We start from the raw sequence: 13,392 nt of genomic DNA on the forward strand, positions 1-13,392 counted from the left end.
CCTTCCACATCAGCCCGTGAGATCCATTCACACAAGAGTGATCCGAGCCCAAATCCCATCATCTCGAGATATTCGACGTAATAGACCCGTTCAGGACCCGAGCTACAGAACATTGGCACCGTCTGTGGGGATCCCTGGCATGAATGAATTTCCTGTTGGGGCCAGTTGAAGGGCGAGAGGAAAGCGAGCCGCGCGAGGAAGAGGGTGCTCACCGAACCAGTAGGGTGTCCTCCTTAGCTTCCTCCCGTGAATGCACGAGATCCCCCTACCGCGGGGACGAGCTCCCCTCCCATTCCCGGGAAAGGCGTCCTTTCGGAGAGACGGGGGGCGACAACGCAAGAATCATGCAGGAGTTGCGCCACAGAGTACAAAACCTTGAGAGGGAGCTAGCGGTCAGGGAGCGCTACTGACCCGGCCCGAGTCAACCTCGCGCCTGGTCTCCTCAAAGGAGAGGGGAAACCCGGGGAAGAAGTCCCCGGAGGAACCACGTCAGGCGTACAACGGGCTCCCGATTCCCTCGACCCGCACGGAGTCCGAGGGCCAAGGGAAAGTAGGGAAATACCGAGAAGATGACAAGACCCCATAATCTACACTCGGCCCTTCGCGACTCATGCTAAGGCAGAAGACCGAAAAGAGAGCAGGGAGAGATTGAGAAGGCGACGAAACCCTATAATCATGGGAGCAACCCCTTTTTACCACTCCATTCTCAAGGTCCGGCTGCTGAAGCATTTCGACAAGCCAATGGACATGAGATACGACGGAACCCAGGACCCCCAAGAACACCTAACGGCCTTTGAGGCCAGGATGAACTTGGAGGGTGTGGGTGACGAGGTGAAGTGTCGCGCTTTTCCCGTAACCCTGGCGGGACCAGCAATCCGATGGTTGAACGCGCTCCCCCAAGGGTCCGTGACGACTTTCGCAGACATAACTCATGGCTTCCTAGCCCAATTTACCACGCACATTGCTAAAGCCAAGCACCCGATTAACCTCCTAGGGGTAACCCAAAGAAACGGGGAATTGACCAGAAAGTATCTTAACAGGTTCAATGATGAATGCCTGGAGATCGATGGCCTGACCGACTCGGTGGCCAGCCTGTGTCTGACGAACGGGCTGTCGAACGAAGACTTTAGGAAACACCTCACCACCAAACCTGTATGGACCATGCAAGAAATCCAGAACGTGGCAAGAGAATACATCAACGATGAAGAGGTCAGCCAGGTGGTGGCGGCCAACAAACGACAGCCTACCAACCATCCTCCCCTCCAACCTGGGTGCGGGGAAAGGCCCAAGGAGTTCTCCAAGGATGGAGGATCGACTAAACCTTTCAAGCCTTTCCCCCGAGTAGAAAAGTTCACAAACTACACCCCTCTGACGGCCCCGATTGTTGAGGCATACCAACAAATAGCTGACAAAGGCATCTTGTCGAAACCCCGCCAACCCAAGGAGAGAACAGGCAGGAACAAGAACCTGTACGGCGACTACCACAAAGGCTTTGGCCACAAAACCCAAGACTGCTTCGATTTAAAGGATGCTTTGGAACAAGCCATTCGTGAAGGAAAACTCGTCGAGTTCTCACAATTCATAAGAGAACCCAGGAGGAGAGAGCGAGAGCGTTCTAAAGAGAACAAAGGCCGAGCCGTGAAGCCAAGGCAAGAGCCCAACGAAGACTACGAGCATGGCCTCACAGTTGTTAACGTTGTAATAGGAAGGGACACACCCCCCAGGTCTAAGTCTGCGACCAAGAAGGATGCTAAAATCTTGGCCGTATCATCAAGCAATTGTAAAACCTCATCCAGGGAAACTCCAACAATATCGTTTGGACCGGAAGACCAATGGTTCCATGACATCCCGGAGAACCCCCCATGGTGATCATGCCAAGAGTTGGAACAGGCCTGGTCAAACGAATTCTTGTTGACACCGGCGCCGACTCCAACATCATGTTCAGAAATGTCTTCGACGCCCTGGGTCTCCGAGAAACCGACCTAAAGACCCACTAACACGGGGTGGTCGGCTTAGGGGATAACTTCATAAAACCTGACAGGATAGTTGCCCTCCCGGTTTGCATTAGAGGGGGACAAGAAAAGAGGTCGCTGATGGCGGAGTTCGTCATTCTGAGAGACTCCACGGCTTACAACGTCATCTTGGGGAGGAAAACAATCAACGAATTCTCTGCTGTAATAAGCACCAAACTCTTGGTCATGAAATTTATCGCCGACGATGGGTCGGTGCGATTCCTTAGAGGAGACCTAGAAATGGTGGTTGTGTGCGACAACGCCAGCCTCTCCCTAAGGAAGAAGTCGAAGAAGGCATCTGGGGTCTTCCTAGCCAATTTGGACGCTAGGATTGATGACAAACCGAGGTTCGAACCTGAGGGAGACTTGGAGAAGTTCAACAAGGTATGCACTAAGGACTCCTTCCCCCTTCCCAATATTGATGCTTCAGTGGATGCGACGGCGGGTTATCATTTTCTGAGCTTCATGGATGCGTATTCTGTGTATAACTAGATACCGTGGTGTTCATAACGCCAGGTGGCACTTATTGCTATAGGGTAATGCCGTTTGAATTGAAGAATGCGGGGGTGACTTATCAAAGGCTAATGAGCAAGGTTTTCAGCGACCTGATCGGAAAGTCGGTAAAGGTGTACGTGGATGACATCTTGGTAAAGACCGGCCAATCGGAAGACCTAGTCGATGACCTAGAGACTGTGTTCACGTCTCTCCCGTGGCACAACGTGAGGCTTAATCCCCTCAAGTGCGCCTTTGCCATGGAGGCCGAGAAATTCTTAGGTTTCATGATAACCCAGAGGGGGGTTGAAGCTAACCCTGAAAAATGTGAAGCTATTTTGCAAATGACGATCCCGGGATGCATCAAGGATGTGCAGAGGTTGGCTGGAAGACTCACGTCCCTGTCTCGGTGCGTTGGCGGCCAAAGCCCTTCCATTCTTCAACCTCATGAAAAAAAGGAATAGTTTTCGAGTGGACCCCAGCGTGCAAAGAGGCTTTCAACCACTTCAAAAGCATAATCTCAGCACCACCAGTCCTTGGCAAGCTCAAGGCCAGCGAGACGCTATTTCTGTATTTGGCAATAACAGAAGAAGCCTTGGCAGTTGTCCTTGTCCGAGAAGAAGAAAAGGTCCAACAGCCAGTCTACTTTATATGCAAAGCGCTACAAGGCGCAGAGCTAAGATACAGCAAATTGGAAAAGCAAGCCTATGTGCTCCTGATCTCGTCCCAAAGATTGAGGCAATACTTCGAGGGGCATCGAGTGACCGTCAGGACGGATCAAGCGATCCGCCAAGTCTTGCAAAAACCTAACCTGATGGGACAGATGATGACTTGGGCAGTTGATCTGTTTTAGTATGATCTGAAATACGAGCCCAGACACGCAATTAAAGCCCAGGCAATGGACGATTTCCTAGTTGAAGTAACCCGAGACCCTCACAAGGCCCCGGACACGCGGTGGAAAATCCATGTGGACGGAGCTTCTAACCAAACATTTTGGGGGGGCGGCAGGGATAATCCTAGAAAGCCCGACCGAAATGGTATACGAGTAGTCTATCAAGTTCGAATTCCCGGTCTCTAACAACCAAGCAGAATACGAGGCCCTCATTGGTGGCTTGCTCTTATCAAAAGAGGTCGAGGCAACCAGAGCGGAGATGAATAGCGACTCTCAAGTCGTTACTTCCCAAATCAATGGAACCTATCAAGCCAGGAACTCCCTGTTACAAAAATACCTGGAAAGAGTCAGGAGTTTAAGCAAAGTGTTCGATGAGGTCGTGGTGCAGCATGTCCCAAGTGAAAAGAACACGCGAGCCGACCTCCTATTGAAGCTGGCCAGCACAAAGCCAGGGACGGGAAACCGGTCCTTGATTCAAGGATTGGTAAAAGAACCAACAGTTGCCTTGTGCATGACCCGAGCAGACATCGTCCCCTCATGGATCGATCCGATTACCGACTTCTTGGAAAACGGTAAGCTCCCTTACAAGGCTAAGGCTGCGAAGGCGATAAGGAGGGAGGCGGCCAAGTATGTAGTAATATAGGGCCAACTATTCAAGAGAGGATTGAACCAACCCTTGCTGAAGTGCCTATGCCCCGACCAGATGGACTATGTCTTGAGGTAAGTCCATGAGGGGTGTTACGGCCACCATATCAGTGGAAAGGTTTTGGCTTAGAAGCTCGTTAGGTCCGGTTACTTTTGGCCCTCGATGATGTCAGACTCCAAGGAGTTCGTCAAGAAGTGCAAGAAGTGTCAAGAAAACGCCAACTTCCATAGGACCCCAGCAGCCAAGTTAAGTTTACTAATGGCCTCCCGACCTTTCAGTCAACGTGGGGTTGACCTTTGGGACATTTCCCGGTGGGCCCTGGGCAGGTTAAATACTTGATTGTGGACATTGATTACTACACGAAGTGGGTTGAGGCAGAGCCGCTGGCCAGCATATCATCAGCAAATTGCCGCAAGTTCATGTGGAGGTAAGTAATCTCCAAATTCGGAATCTCAGAGGTCGTGATATCAGAAAATAGGATGCAGCTCACAGATAAGAAGTTTGGTGAGTTCCTTACGGGCCTAGGGATAAAACAGAGGTTCTCATTAGTGGAGCACCCACAGACCAATGGCCAAGTTGAAGCTGCAAACAAAGTTATCCTCCAAGGCCTCAAAAAACGGCTTGACCAGAAGATGGGAGCGTGGACAGACGAACTCGCGTCAGTCTTATGGTCCTGTAGAACGACACTACAATCCTCCACCGGGGAAACCCCCTTCCGACTTACGGGTTCGATGCAGTGATTCCCGTGGAGGTGAGAGAGTCGAGCCCACGGCTACTCCTTGGTGGAGTTGAGGAAGCTGTGGAGAAGGATCTGGTCGACAAGACCAGGGAGATGGCCCACTTTTCGGAGACGGTGTTAAAGTAGAGAATAGCCCTATGGTACAATGCCAAAGTGCTAAAGAGGAGCTTTGAACCAAACGACCTGGTTCTATGACGCAACGACGTGGGCCTGCCGACCCCCGGAGAAGGGAGACTAGCAATCAATTGGGAAGGCCCGTACAGGGTAAAAGAAGTAGTCGGCAACGGGGCTTACAAGCTGGAACGACTGGATGGAAAAGAGGTACCAAGGACATGGAATGTGGTGAACATAAAAAGATTCTACTCTTAGAGGCCTAAGCAGACTCGGCGACCACCCGCTTCCCCGATTCAGTAACACCTATTTTATTTCATGTTCATTTGCTCTTATTTACTTACCGTTTATTTAAATCATCGCTTAGCATGCTTTAATTATGCTTTGTTTAAATAAAAACCACTTCTTGCTTATTTCCGATTTACCGCCTTCAAATACATGTTTCGGTTGTTTTGCCTTGTTAACTAACCAATTTAGTAAGATTACAGCCTCACGGGACTGATCACCCCATGAGCCAACGAAATCGTGAACGCTAAACATAAAAGCCACGAGTCGGCTTTGCTAATTATCAACATCGAATAAAACGGTAAACAGTTTTTTACACAAGCTACCAAAGAGTTCAAAACAACACATTACAAGGCCAGCACGGCCCAAAAAGTACAAGTAAATACACATCACTTTCTCGGGATGTCAACAATCTGGCCATCTTGGATAGTCTTGAAAGCTCCAATTGTGGAGGTGTCGAAGTCAGGAGAAAGCAGCTTGATCTGGGCCTTAATCGCTTCCTCGGTCCCAAAAATCACCTCACGAGCATTCTTCACTATCTCCTTGTTATTCTTCTTTAAACCAGCGACCTCCCCCTTCAGCCCCGCGACCTCGGTCTTGGCATCCCTTGCTGACTTGACGGCCTTTTCCAACTAGGCTTCCAAGCCAGCAACTTTGGCTTTCGCCAAAGAAGTCTGACCCCGGGAGGTATTTAGCTGGCTCTCCAAGGTCATCTCGCGGTTAGCCAGGCATGCCAAAGCCGCATCGAAGGTTTTCAACTTCTCCTCGGTATCTGCCAACTTCTTCTTTAAGGTCTCCACTTCTGCCTTCAAGCCGGCGACCTCCTGCAACGACAAGCAGTATTTCCCGTCCAACACCCCAGCCTGGGTTAGGACGGGCTCCGCCCTCCTTGCAATGGTCGCAGGTCTAAGCATACACCGGTAGATCCACCTGGCATGGGCCCCTAGATCCCCCCATGGAAGAACTCGTTGGTGCCCGGCATGAGCTGTGAGTTGATAAACCCCCCAGCGTTGAAAGTTTTCTCCATAACTATAAGCGACCCCTCAGGGCTGGAGGTCGATTTTTGCTTGCGAGGGTTCTCGACAATCGACAGGTCGGGACCACCGGCCCCATCAGCAGGCTGATCGTCGGTAGGTGAGATCACGCTGCTGCCAGGAGCAGCAGCTGCACTAGGGCCAACCGAACCTGGAGGAGGAGGAGGAGTGGACTGAACTTCAGGAGTAGGGGCAGTCGCTGTGTCAGCGGTCTGGGTGGTGATAAACCTTGTTTTTAGGGTTTATCTAATGTTGGATTTAGAGCATTTTGATAACCTTTCCTCACATTTATTTAATGAGATAGCATGATTTTGTGATTGTCTCCGTATTTGTGCTTAGATGTGAAAATATACTTTTTAGACCTTTAATTTGATAGTTTTAATCTTCCTTTGATTCCACTAGATACCTTGATGTGTTTGCTAGTGATTTCAGATTGAAAAGGGCTAGAAAAGGATCAAAGGAGTGAAAGGAAAGCATACAAAGTGGAGAAATCATGAAAAGCCAAAGATTTGGAAAAAGCTCATGGACGCGCGCGCACACTATGCGCCTACGCGCGGATTGGAAAATACTCCAGGGACGCGTACGCGCACTGTGCGCGTACGTGCCGAAGGTCGCACGTGATTTTTAAAAAAGAACTCGTGCCTGGCGATTTTGGAGGGTTTCTGGCCCCATTTGGAGCTGAGTTTTTGGCGAGAAAAAGATAAATAGACCAAGGAATGAAGGGGAAGGCATTATGATTTGACACAAGACACATTAGGCCTAGTGGTAGTTAGTTTTAGAGAGAAAAGCTCTCATTTCTCTCTAGGATTAGGGTTAGGATTAGGTTTAGGTCAATAATCTTAGATCTAGGTTTTTAATTCTTGCTTTCATCTACTTCTACTCTTCAATTCTTTGTTGTTACATTCATTATTCTTCTATTATTTGTTATAATTTCTTCTACTTTGTTTCTAGGCTTTGTTGTAGATCTACTTTTGTTCATTCTATTTTCTTTCAATTCTATTTGAGGTAATTCATGATAATTGTGTTTCTTTTGATTGTTGTTATTAATTCCTTGCAATAGTTGTTGTTAGATTCTATTCTTGTTGTCAATTTACTATTCTTTTCTTTTGTGCCTTCCAAGTGTTTGATAAAATGCTTGGGTGGATTTTAGGGTAGAAATTTATGCTCTTGGCTTGGGAAAGTAACTTAGGAACTCTTGAGTTACTAATGTCCAAGTAATTGATGATTGGGAGCCATTGACTCTAGTTCTCACTAATTGAGTTGGTGGAGAGCTAGGACTTATGGACTTGGATTGACATAACTCATTTGACTTTCCTTTACTAGTTAGAGGATGATTTAATGGGGTTGATCCTTGCCAATTCTCATGTTGTGGTTAGTGATAGGGATAGAGATCCTTGACCACCAAATCTTGCCAAGACCGCTTTATCATTTACATTTCCATTGCGATTTACTTTTCTTGTTTCTTATCCAAAACCCCAAAATATACAACTCATAACCAATAACAAGAACACTACCCTGCAATTCCTTTGAGAGACGACCCGAGGTTTAAATACTTCGGTTTATAATTTTAGGGGTTTGTTACTTGTGACAAACAAATGTTTACATGAAAGGATTATTGATTGGTTTAGAAACTATACTTTACAATGAGACTTCACTAGTGAAATTCTACACCGTCAATTTTTTGTTCATCAAAAATGGCGCCGTTGCCGGGGAGTTGCAATGGTGTTATGTTATTGGTTATTGTATATATGTGAATATTGTGAATAGGTTTGTCTTTTGCTTGTTTGCTAGACTTTGTTAGTTTTATTTTGTTCTTCCACTATGAATTATCGTTTTGGCTATGAGTTTGGTTCTCACTATGTTGTAGAAAATGTGGACTTTAATGACAACATGTATCAAGGATGGAACACTTTAATATGGGAGGAGCCTCAAGGAATTGATCACTCCTATTGGCAACAACCTCCGGATACTTATAGGTATAATTCATATCCTAGTGCATGCCAACCTAATAGCTATGGTGACTCTTTTTGTGATAATCAAGTATCACCATCATCATATGCTTATGAACCTCATCCTCAACATGACTATAAACCATGCTCACAAGCCCATTTTCACCAAGCACCTTCTTGTGACCCACATCCATTGTATGACCAATCACCCATGCCATTTTCTTGTGACCATTATGAGCACGAACCTTTAGAACCACCATAATTCCATTGTGATTATTACCAAGAACCACCTCAATGCACACCATCTCCATACCCTTACCAAGAAGAACCGTCTTCCTACTATGAACCCTTTCTCCAAAATAATGAACCTTCCTATCCACCCCAAGCCCCAATAGATGATTCTCTCATCTTGCTACTTCAAGGACAAGCGGATATGCAAAGGAACGCCCTAGAGTTTGTGACTAATTTGACTAAGGTAGTGCACACTTTAGCCTACCAATGCTTGAATACTCAAGGTACTTCCGTGGCCACATGTGAAAAATCAAAAGAGGAGCAAAGCATGAAAGAGAGATTGGAGAATTCGATAGAGAAGAAGGAAGAGTCAAGCTTTGTATTGGAGCAATTGGAGAAACCAAGGGTCATTGAAGAAAAGGAAGAAGTGGTTGAAGATCTGGGAAATGCAGAACCACCATGGAAATCTCAACAACCTCCGGAGCATATCAAGATTGAATAATATGAAAAGGTTGATCAAGAGATGGACTCAATCATCAATTATTTCTTATCAATAATTGAATCCTCTCCCATGGAAAGTGAAATTGAAGCTATTGAATACAACTCAACACCAAATGATGTTGATAATCTCATTGAAGACTCTTCCATCAAAGGTGAAATTGATATGGAAGTCGATTTCACACAACCTTTCAAGTTTGATTTGATTGATGATGAGGAGGAATTGGAAGAAGTCAACAAGCAAGAAGAATATGAAAGAAGTTGTCAAGAGGTGGAAATACATAAAGAAGAGCATAAGGAAGTCGACCCTGCATTGTCTAAGTGTGGGGAGGTTTCCCTCCCTAAGCCACCATCCAACACAACATTCAAGTGAGTAAAACTCTTACCCTTAAGCTTCACTTTCTCACTTGAATATGGCTTGATTGAAACGGATGGACAACTTAGAGCTCTTTGTAGAACTAAGAGTAAGAAGGAGTTGTGTAGTGGTTAGAAGTTGGGAATTAGACTCCTTGAGGTCAAAGCTTTAAGGCATAGAGACCATGATTGGATGAGTGCTACTTCACATGGGTCTAGAAAGAAGACTTGGTATGCTAGAGAGAATTCTATTTGTCAACCGCCCGTATGGGAAATTCATGAAGATCAACTCGAAGACGGGTGCAAAAATAAGATATGGGACCTCAGATCGAAGCACGAAGACCAACTATGAGAACTCATATCTTGGGTAGAACTCCACCCAAACTTGGTGAAGATGGTTGGAACTTCTGTCAACCATTTGAGGAGCAAAGATCCTTAGAGATTCAAGGATGAGTACAAGCATAAGCCACCATGACAAAGAGCTTCCCAAATGTCCAACTTAAGGATTTAAACTAAAAGTGCTAGGTGGGAAACACCCCACCATGGTAAACTCTTTCCACCCTCTTGCATTTTTGATTAATAAGTGAATTGGGTTACCATTGTAGATAGTTTTCTTTCCATATACCTGTTTCAATAAATTGGTCGAAGGTTACTTGTGGGGTAAGTATCCCTTGCTTATATTTGAAGATTCTCAAAAAGCCAAAAAAAAAAAAAAAAGATTTTTGTCGCTTTGTATTTCGAGTTAATTTTGAGCTGTTTTTGTTAACTCTGAAAAAAAAGGGGTGAAGGACGCGTACGCACGCTATGCGCGTGCGCGTCCATACGCTGATACAGGCCCATACATTGTCCAGAGAGTTGGGCCACTCTCGCGCCAACACTAGGCCAATCGCATAACCGCTTGCACGCATGCGCGCACTGCGCGCATATGCGTCGAATCCATATTTTGCAATTCACGCGGACGCGCACATGCCGCGTGCGCGCCGATCCACTGACGCAGTTTCCAGGCCAATGACCCAAGAGTTGTGCCGGCTCTGGGCTAGCATCAAGCCCCTGGCCCAACTCACCCCACGCAGACGCGCACTGTACACATCCGCGCCCATGCCTACATCCCCATCTACGCGAAAGCGCACTTGACGCTTCCGCGCCACTCACTTATTTTCCCACCCACGCAAACGCGCACAGGACGCTTCCGCGTCTACCCCTATTTTCACCCATTTGCACGGACGCGCACTGTGCGCGTACGCGTGGATTCAAATGATTAACCCTACCCCCGCGGCGAACCCCAGCGCAGTCGCGCACCTTCCTCCTCTCACCCCTAACGTTCCCTCTCCTCCATTTTCATCTCTCCCCCTAACCCACAACCACCACAGTCCAGCGAGCACGCCACTGCCACAACTCCTCCTCTTCTCTCCTTCATGTCATACCTCCTCTCTTCTCCTCCTCTCTCCCTCTTCCTCCCATTACTCTCGCATCTCTCTGCCCTTACGTCCTCTGCCACCAAGCGCCGCCGCGGCCACTACCTACCTCCTCTCACCTTCCTTGCTCCGGTGACGCCACTGCCGCCACCACTATTGGGCGGCGCTGTTACCACCCATTTCCTTTTCCTTTCTATTTCTGCTTCTGCACTCCAGGTTACACCCTGCCTTTGCTCTGTTTCTTTACTACTTTCATTAATTTTGTTATGCTTAGAGTAGATTAATTAGTTAAATAATCTGTTTGCTAGGCTAGTTAGATATGTATGTATTAGTTGATCCTAGGTTGTTAGGTAGCTAGGTTGTGGTTAGATGATTCTAGGCCCGATAAGTGCTCTGTTTGTGTTCATTTTCTGAATGATGCTTGTTTGCCGAGTGGTGGTTGATAAGTTGTGCCATATCCATATTGATACTGCTTTGCTGCTATTTCATTGCTGCCCTGCTGAATTCTAATTGTTGAGTTATGTTTCATACTGCCTGTGCATATGTATTGCGTGCTTCTCTCTTGCTTGATGCGATTTCTGAATACATATGTGAATCTTTGCTGCTATTTGTTATCCGGGAACATCTGATTTACTGCCGAAATGCTGCCCAAATTTTTTAGAAATTGTTTTGGTTTTAAACATGTTACCTATAACTGAACTTCGTGCTTTTGGAATTGATTATTCATCTGATTACACGAAGCTCAATTCTTAGGTAACTTTGGGTTGGTTTTCCATGTTTATTATGTTTCCCGTGATTTGCTTTGAACCCTCACATGCTTTCACCTTTCGAGTTAATCAAATGCCTTTAGATTGTGCTTCACTCATCATTTGATTTAACTTGCAATTTTGTTGAATATGGTTCATGCATTTGCAACAATTGGTAAATTCAACTTGTGCAACTCCTTTTCACTCAAATTAGTTTCTCACTTGGTTTATGTTACACGAGGTGTATTTCAACCTTTGCAACAGCAATTATTGCATTCTTAATGACCGCGACATTGATTGATGACTTGCTTTCAATTAATTGCTTCTTTTGCAATTTCATATTTCATCATCAATGACTGCTTCTCCTTCATGTTTGTGAGTATGCTTGTTACCCATACTTGTGATTCATTGTAATTAAGCAAATGACCATCATACCCCTGATCTTTGAACCAGTTTTTCTAACTTTTAACTTGCCTAACTTGTTGATTTTTCTTTTTAGTTTTCAACTAACTTTTTAACCATTCTTTTCGGGTATGATGCTCATTGAGCTTAACGAACAAGCATTGTGCATATATTGCTTGAATTCTTGGTTTATGGCTTTTGTGTTGGATGCTAATTCCTGTTACTTATACTCCAAGTTTTCTTCCTTCTTAACTCACTTCATATTAATATGTCATACCTTACTTTCCATTCCCCTATTTGGCCTACTTGATTATATCATATCATATTTGCTTTCAGGATGGCCGATAGAGGAAAAGAAAAAGCTACTACCTCAAGAAAGAGGAAGAAATCTCAAGCCTCTATCCTCTCTCCTTATACCAACTATGCAAAGAACCTACTTAATGAAGAGGATAAACAGAATCAGCTGCTACCACCCACTGACACATATAAGTTTCCCAATCTTTACTGTGAGCTTCGTTTCCCCACCTATCGGAAGACAAAGCTGAACATTGAGAAGAAATTGGCCCTTCCTAACGACCTGAGGCGTTCCATTAACACCCGCATTTAGGAATTGGGCTTAGGATTTGTTGATAGAGATTTGGGAAGGATAAACATTTCATAGGTCAAGGAATTCTACTGCAACCTCTTCCGCATGACTCTTGAGTCAGTCCACCTACGAGGCGGACAGGTCTTAGTGACTGAGGCTGCTATTGAGGGTGTTTTGCATTGTCTACCTCGGACTGGTGACACATGTGCATACCAGTAGGCAGAGACAGCAATAAATGCTATGACCTTTGATTATGAGGCACTGAAGTGCGTTATTGCCACACCAGACTCCCCTTGGGGCATGGATTCTGAAAACAAGAGGCCCGAGGGGATGTCATTTACCTATCTGTCTAGAGAGGCTAGGACTTGGCAGCAGATATTCGCCCACTATGTCCTGCCTACCACCCACTTTTCTGAGATCCCGATGGATATGCTTCTTCTGATTGGCTGTGTCATGGAGGGGAAGGAGGTATACTACCCCCGATTGATCAGGCGAGGCATGTGGCGAGCACACATCCGTGGCCTCCTACCATTTTCCACCATGGTCACTACGATGATTGAGTTAGCCGGTGACCCATGGAGGGATGATGACGCGACACCACCACCCCCAGACGACAACGAGAAGGAGGTTACTATTTCGTGGGGTACGTGGGTGCACGAGAAGCCCCCATTCAGGTGCCGTTCTCGTGCTAGAGTAGCAGTAGAGGTAGCTAGACCCTCCTCTTCCACAGCAGCGGCAGGACCTTCTTCTTCTTCAGCACCAGAAGTAGCACCTTTACCACCACCACCAGCACCCGAGCCGACATATCTGCTAGTACAGCGCCTGTTTCGCTTCTTGGAATGCAGCGAGCGTCGTATCATGCGACGTCTCGATCGCATAGACCAGGTGTTTGTATCACAGGGCATTGAGCTACCTCCTCTCCCCGACTCTCCCGCTTCCGATGAGGGGGATCACGAGGCAGAGCACGTGGAGGAGCATGTTGAGGAGTCGACTCAGCAGG

General features: G+C 46.4%; 1 protein-coding gene across 1 annotated transcript; it reads left to right on the plus strand.

Moving 5' to 3' along the window:
• The first annotated feature begins 675 nt into the window (after positions 1–675).
• Positions 676–1,869, plus strand: LOC107646718 (uncharacterized). Its single transcript, XM_016350882.1, has one exon. The coding sequence runs from the start codon at positions 676–678 to the stop codon at positions 1,867–1,869; it is 1,194 nt and encodes a 397-aa protein (XP_016206368.1).
• Positions 1,870–13,392: the final 11,523 nt, after the last annotated feature.

The sequence above is a fragment of the Arachis ipaensis genome, chromosome B6 (assembly GCF_059453495.1).
Source record: "Arachis ipaensis isolate K30076 ecotype BB chromosome B6, ASM5945349v1, whole genome shotgun sequence".
NCBI lineage: Eukaryota > Viridiplantae > Streptophyta > Magnoliopsida > Fabales > Fabaceae > Arachis > Arachis ipaensis.

Excerpts from the sequence above, each read along its gene's own strand:
- LOC107646718 (XM_016350882.1), top strand. The coding sequence starts at position 676 with ATGGGAGCAACCCCTTTTTACCACTCCATTCTCAAGGTCCGGCTGCTG.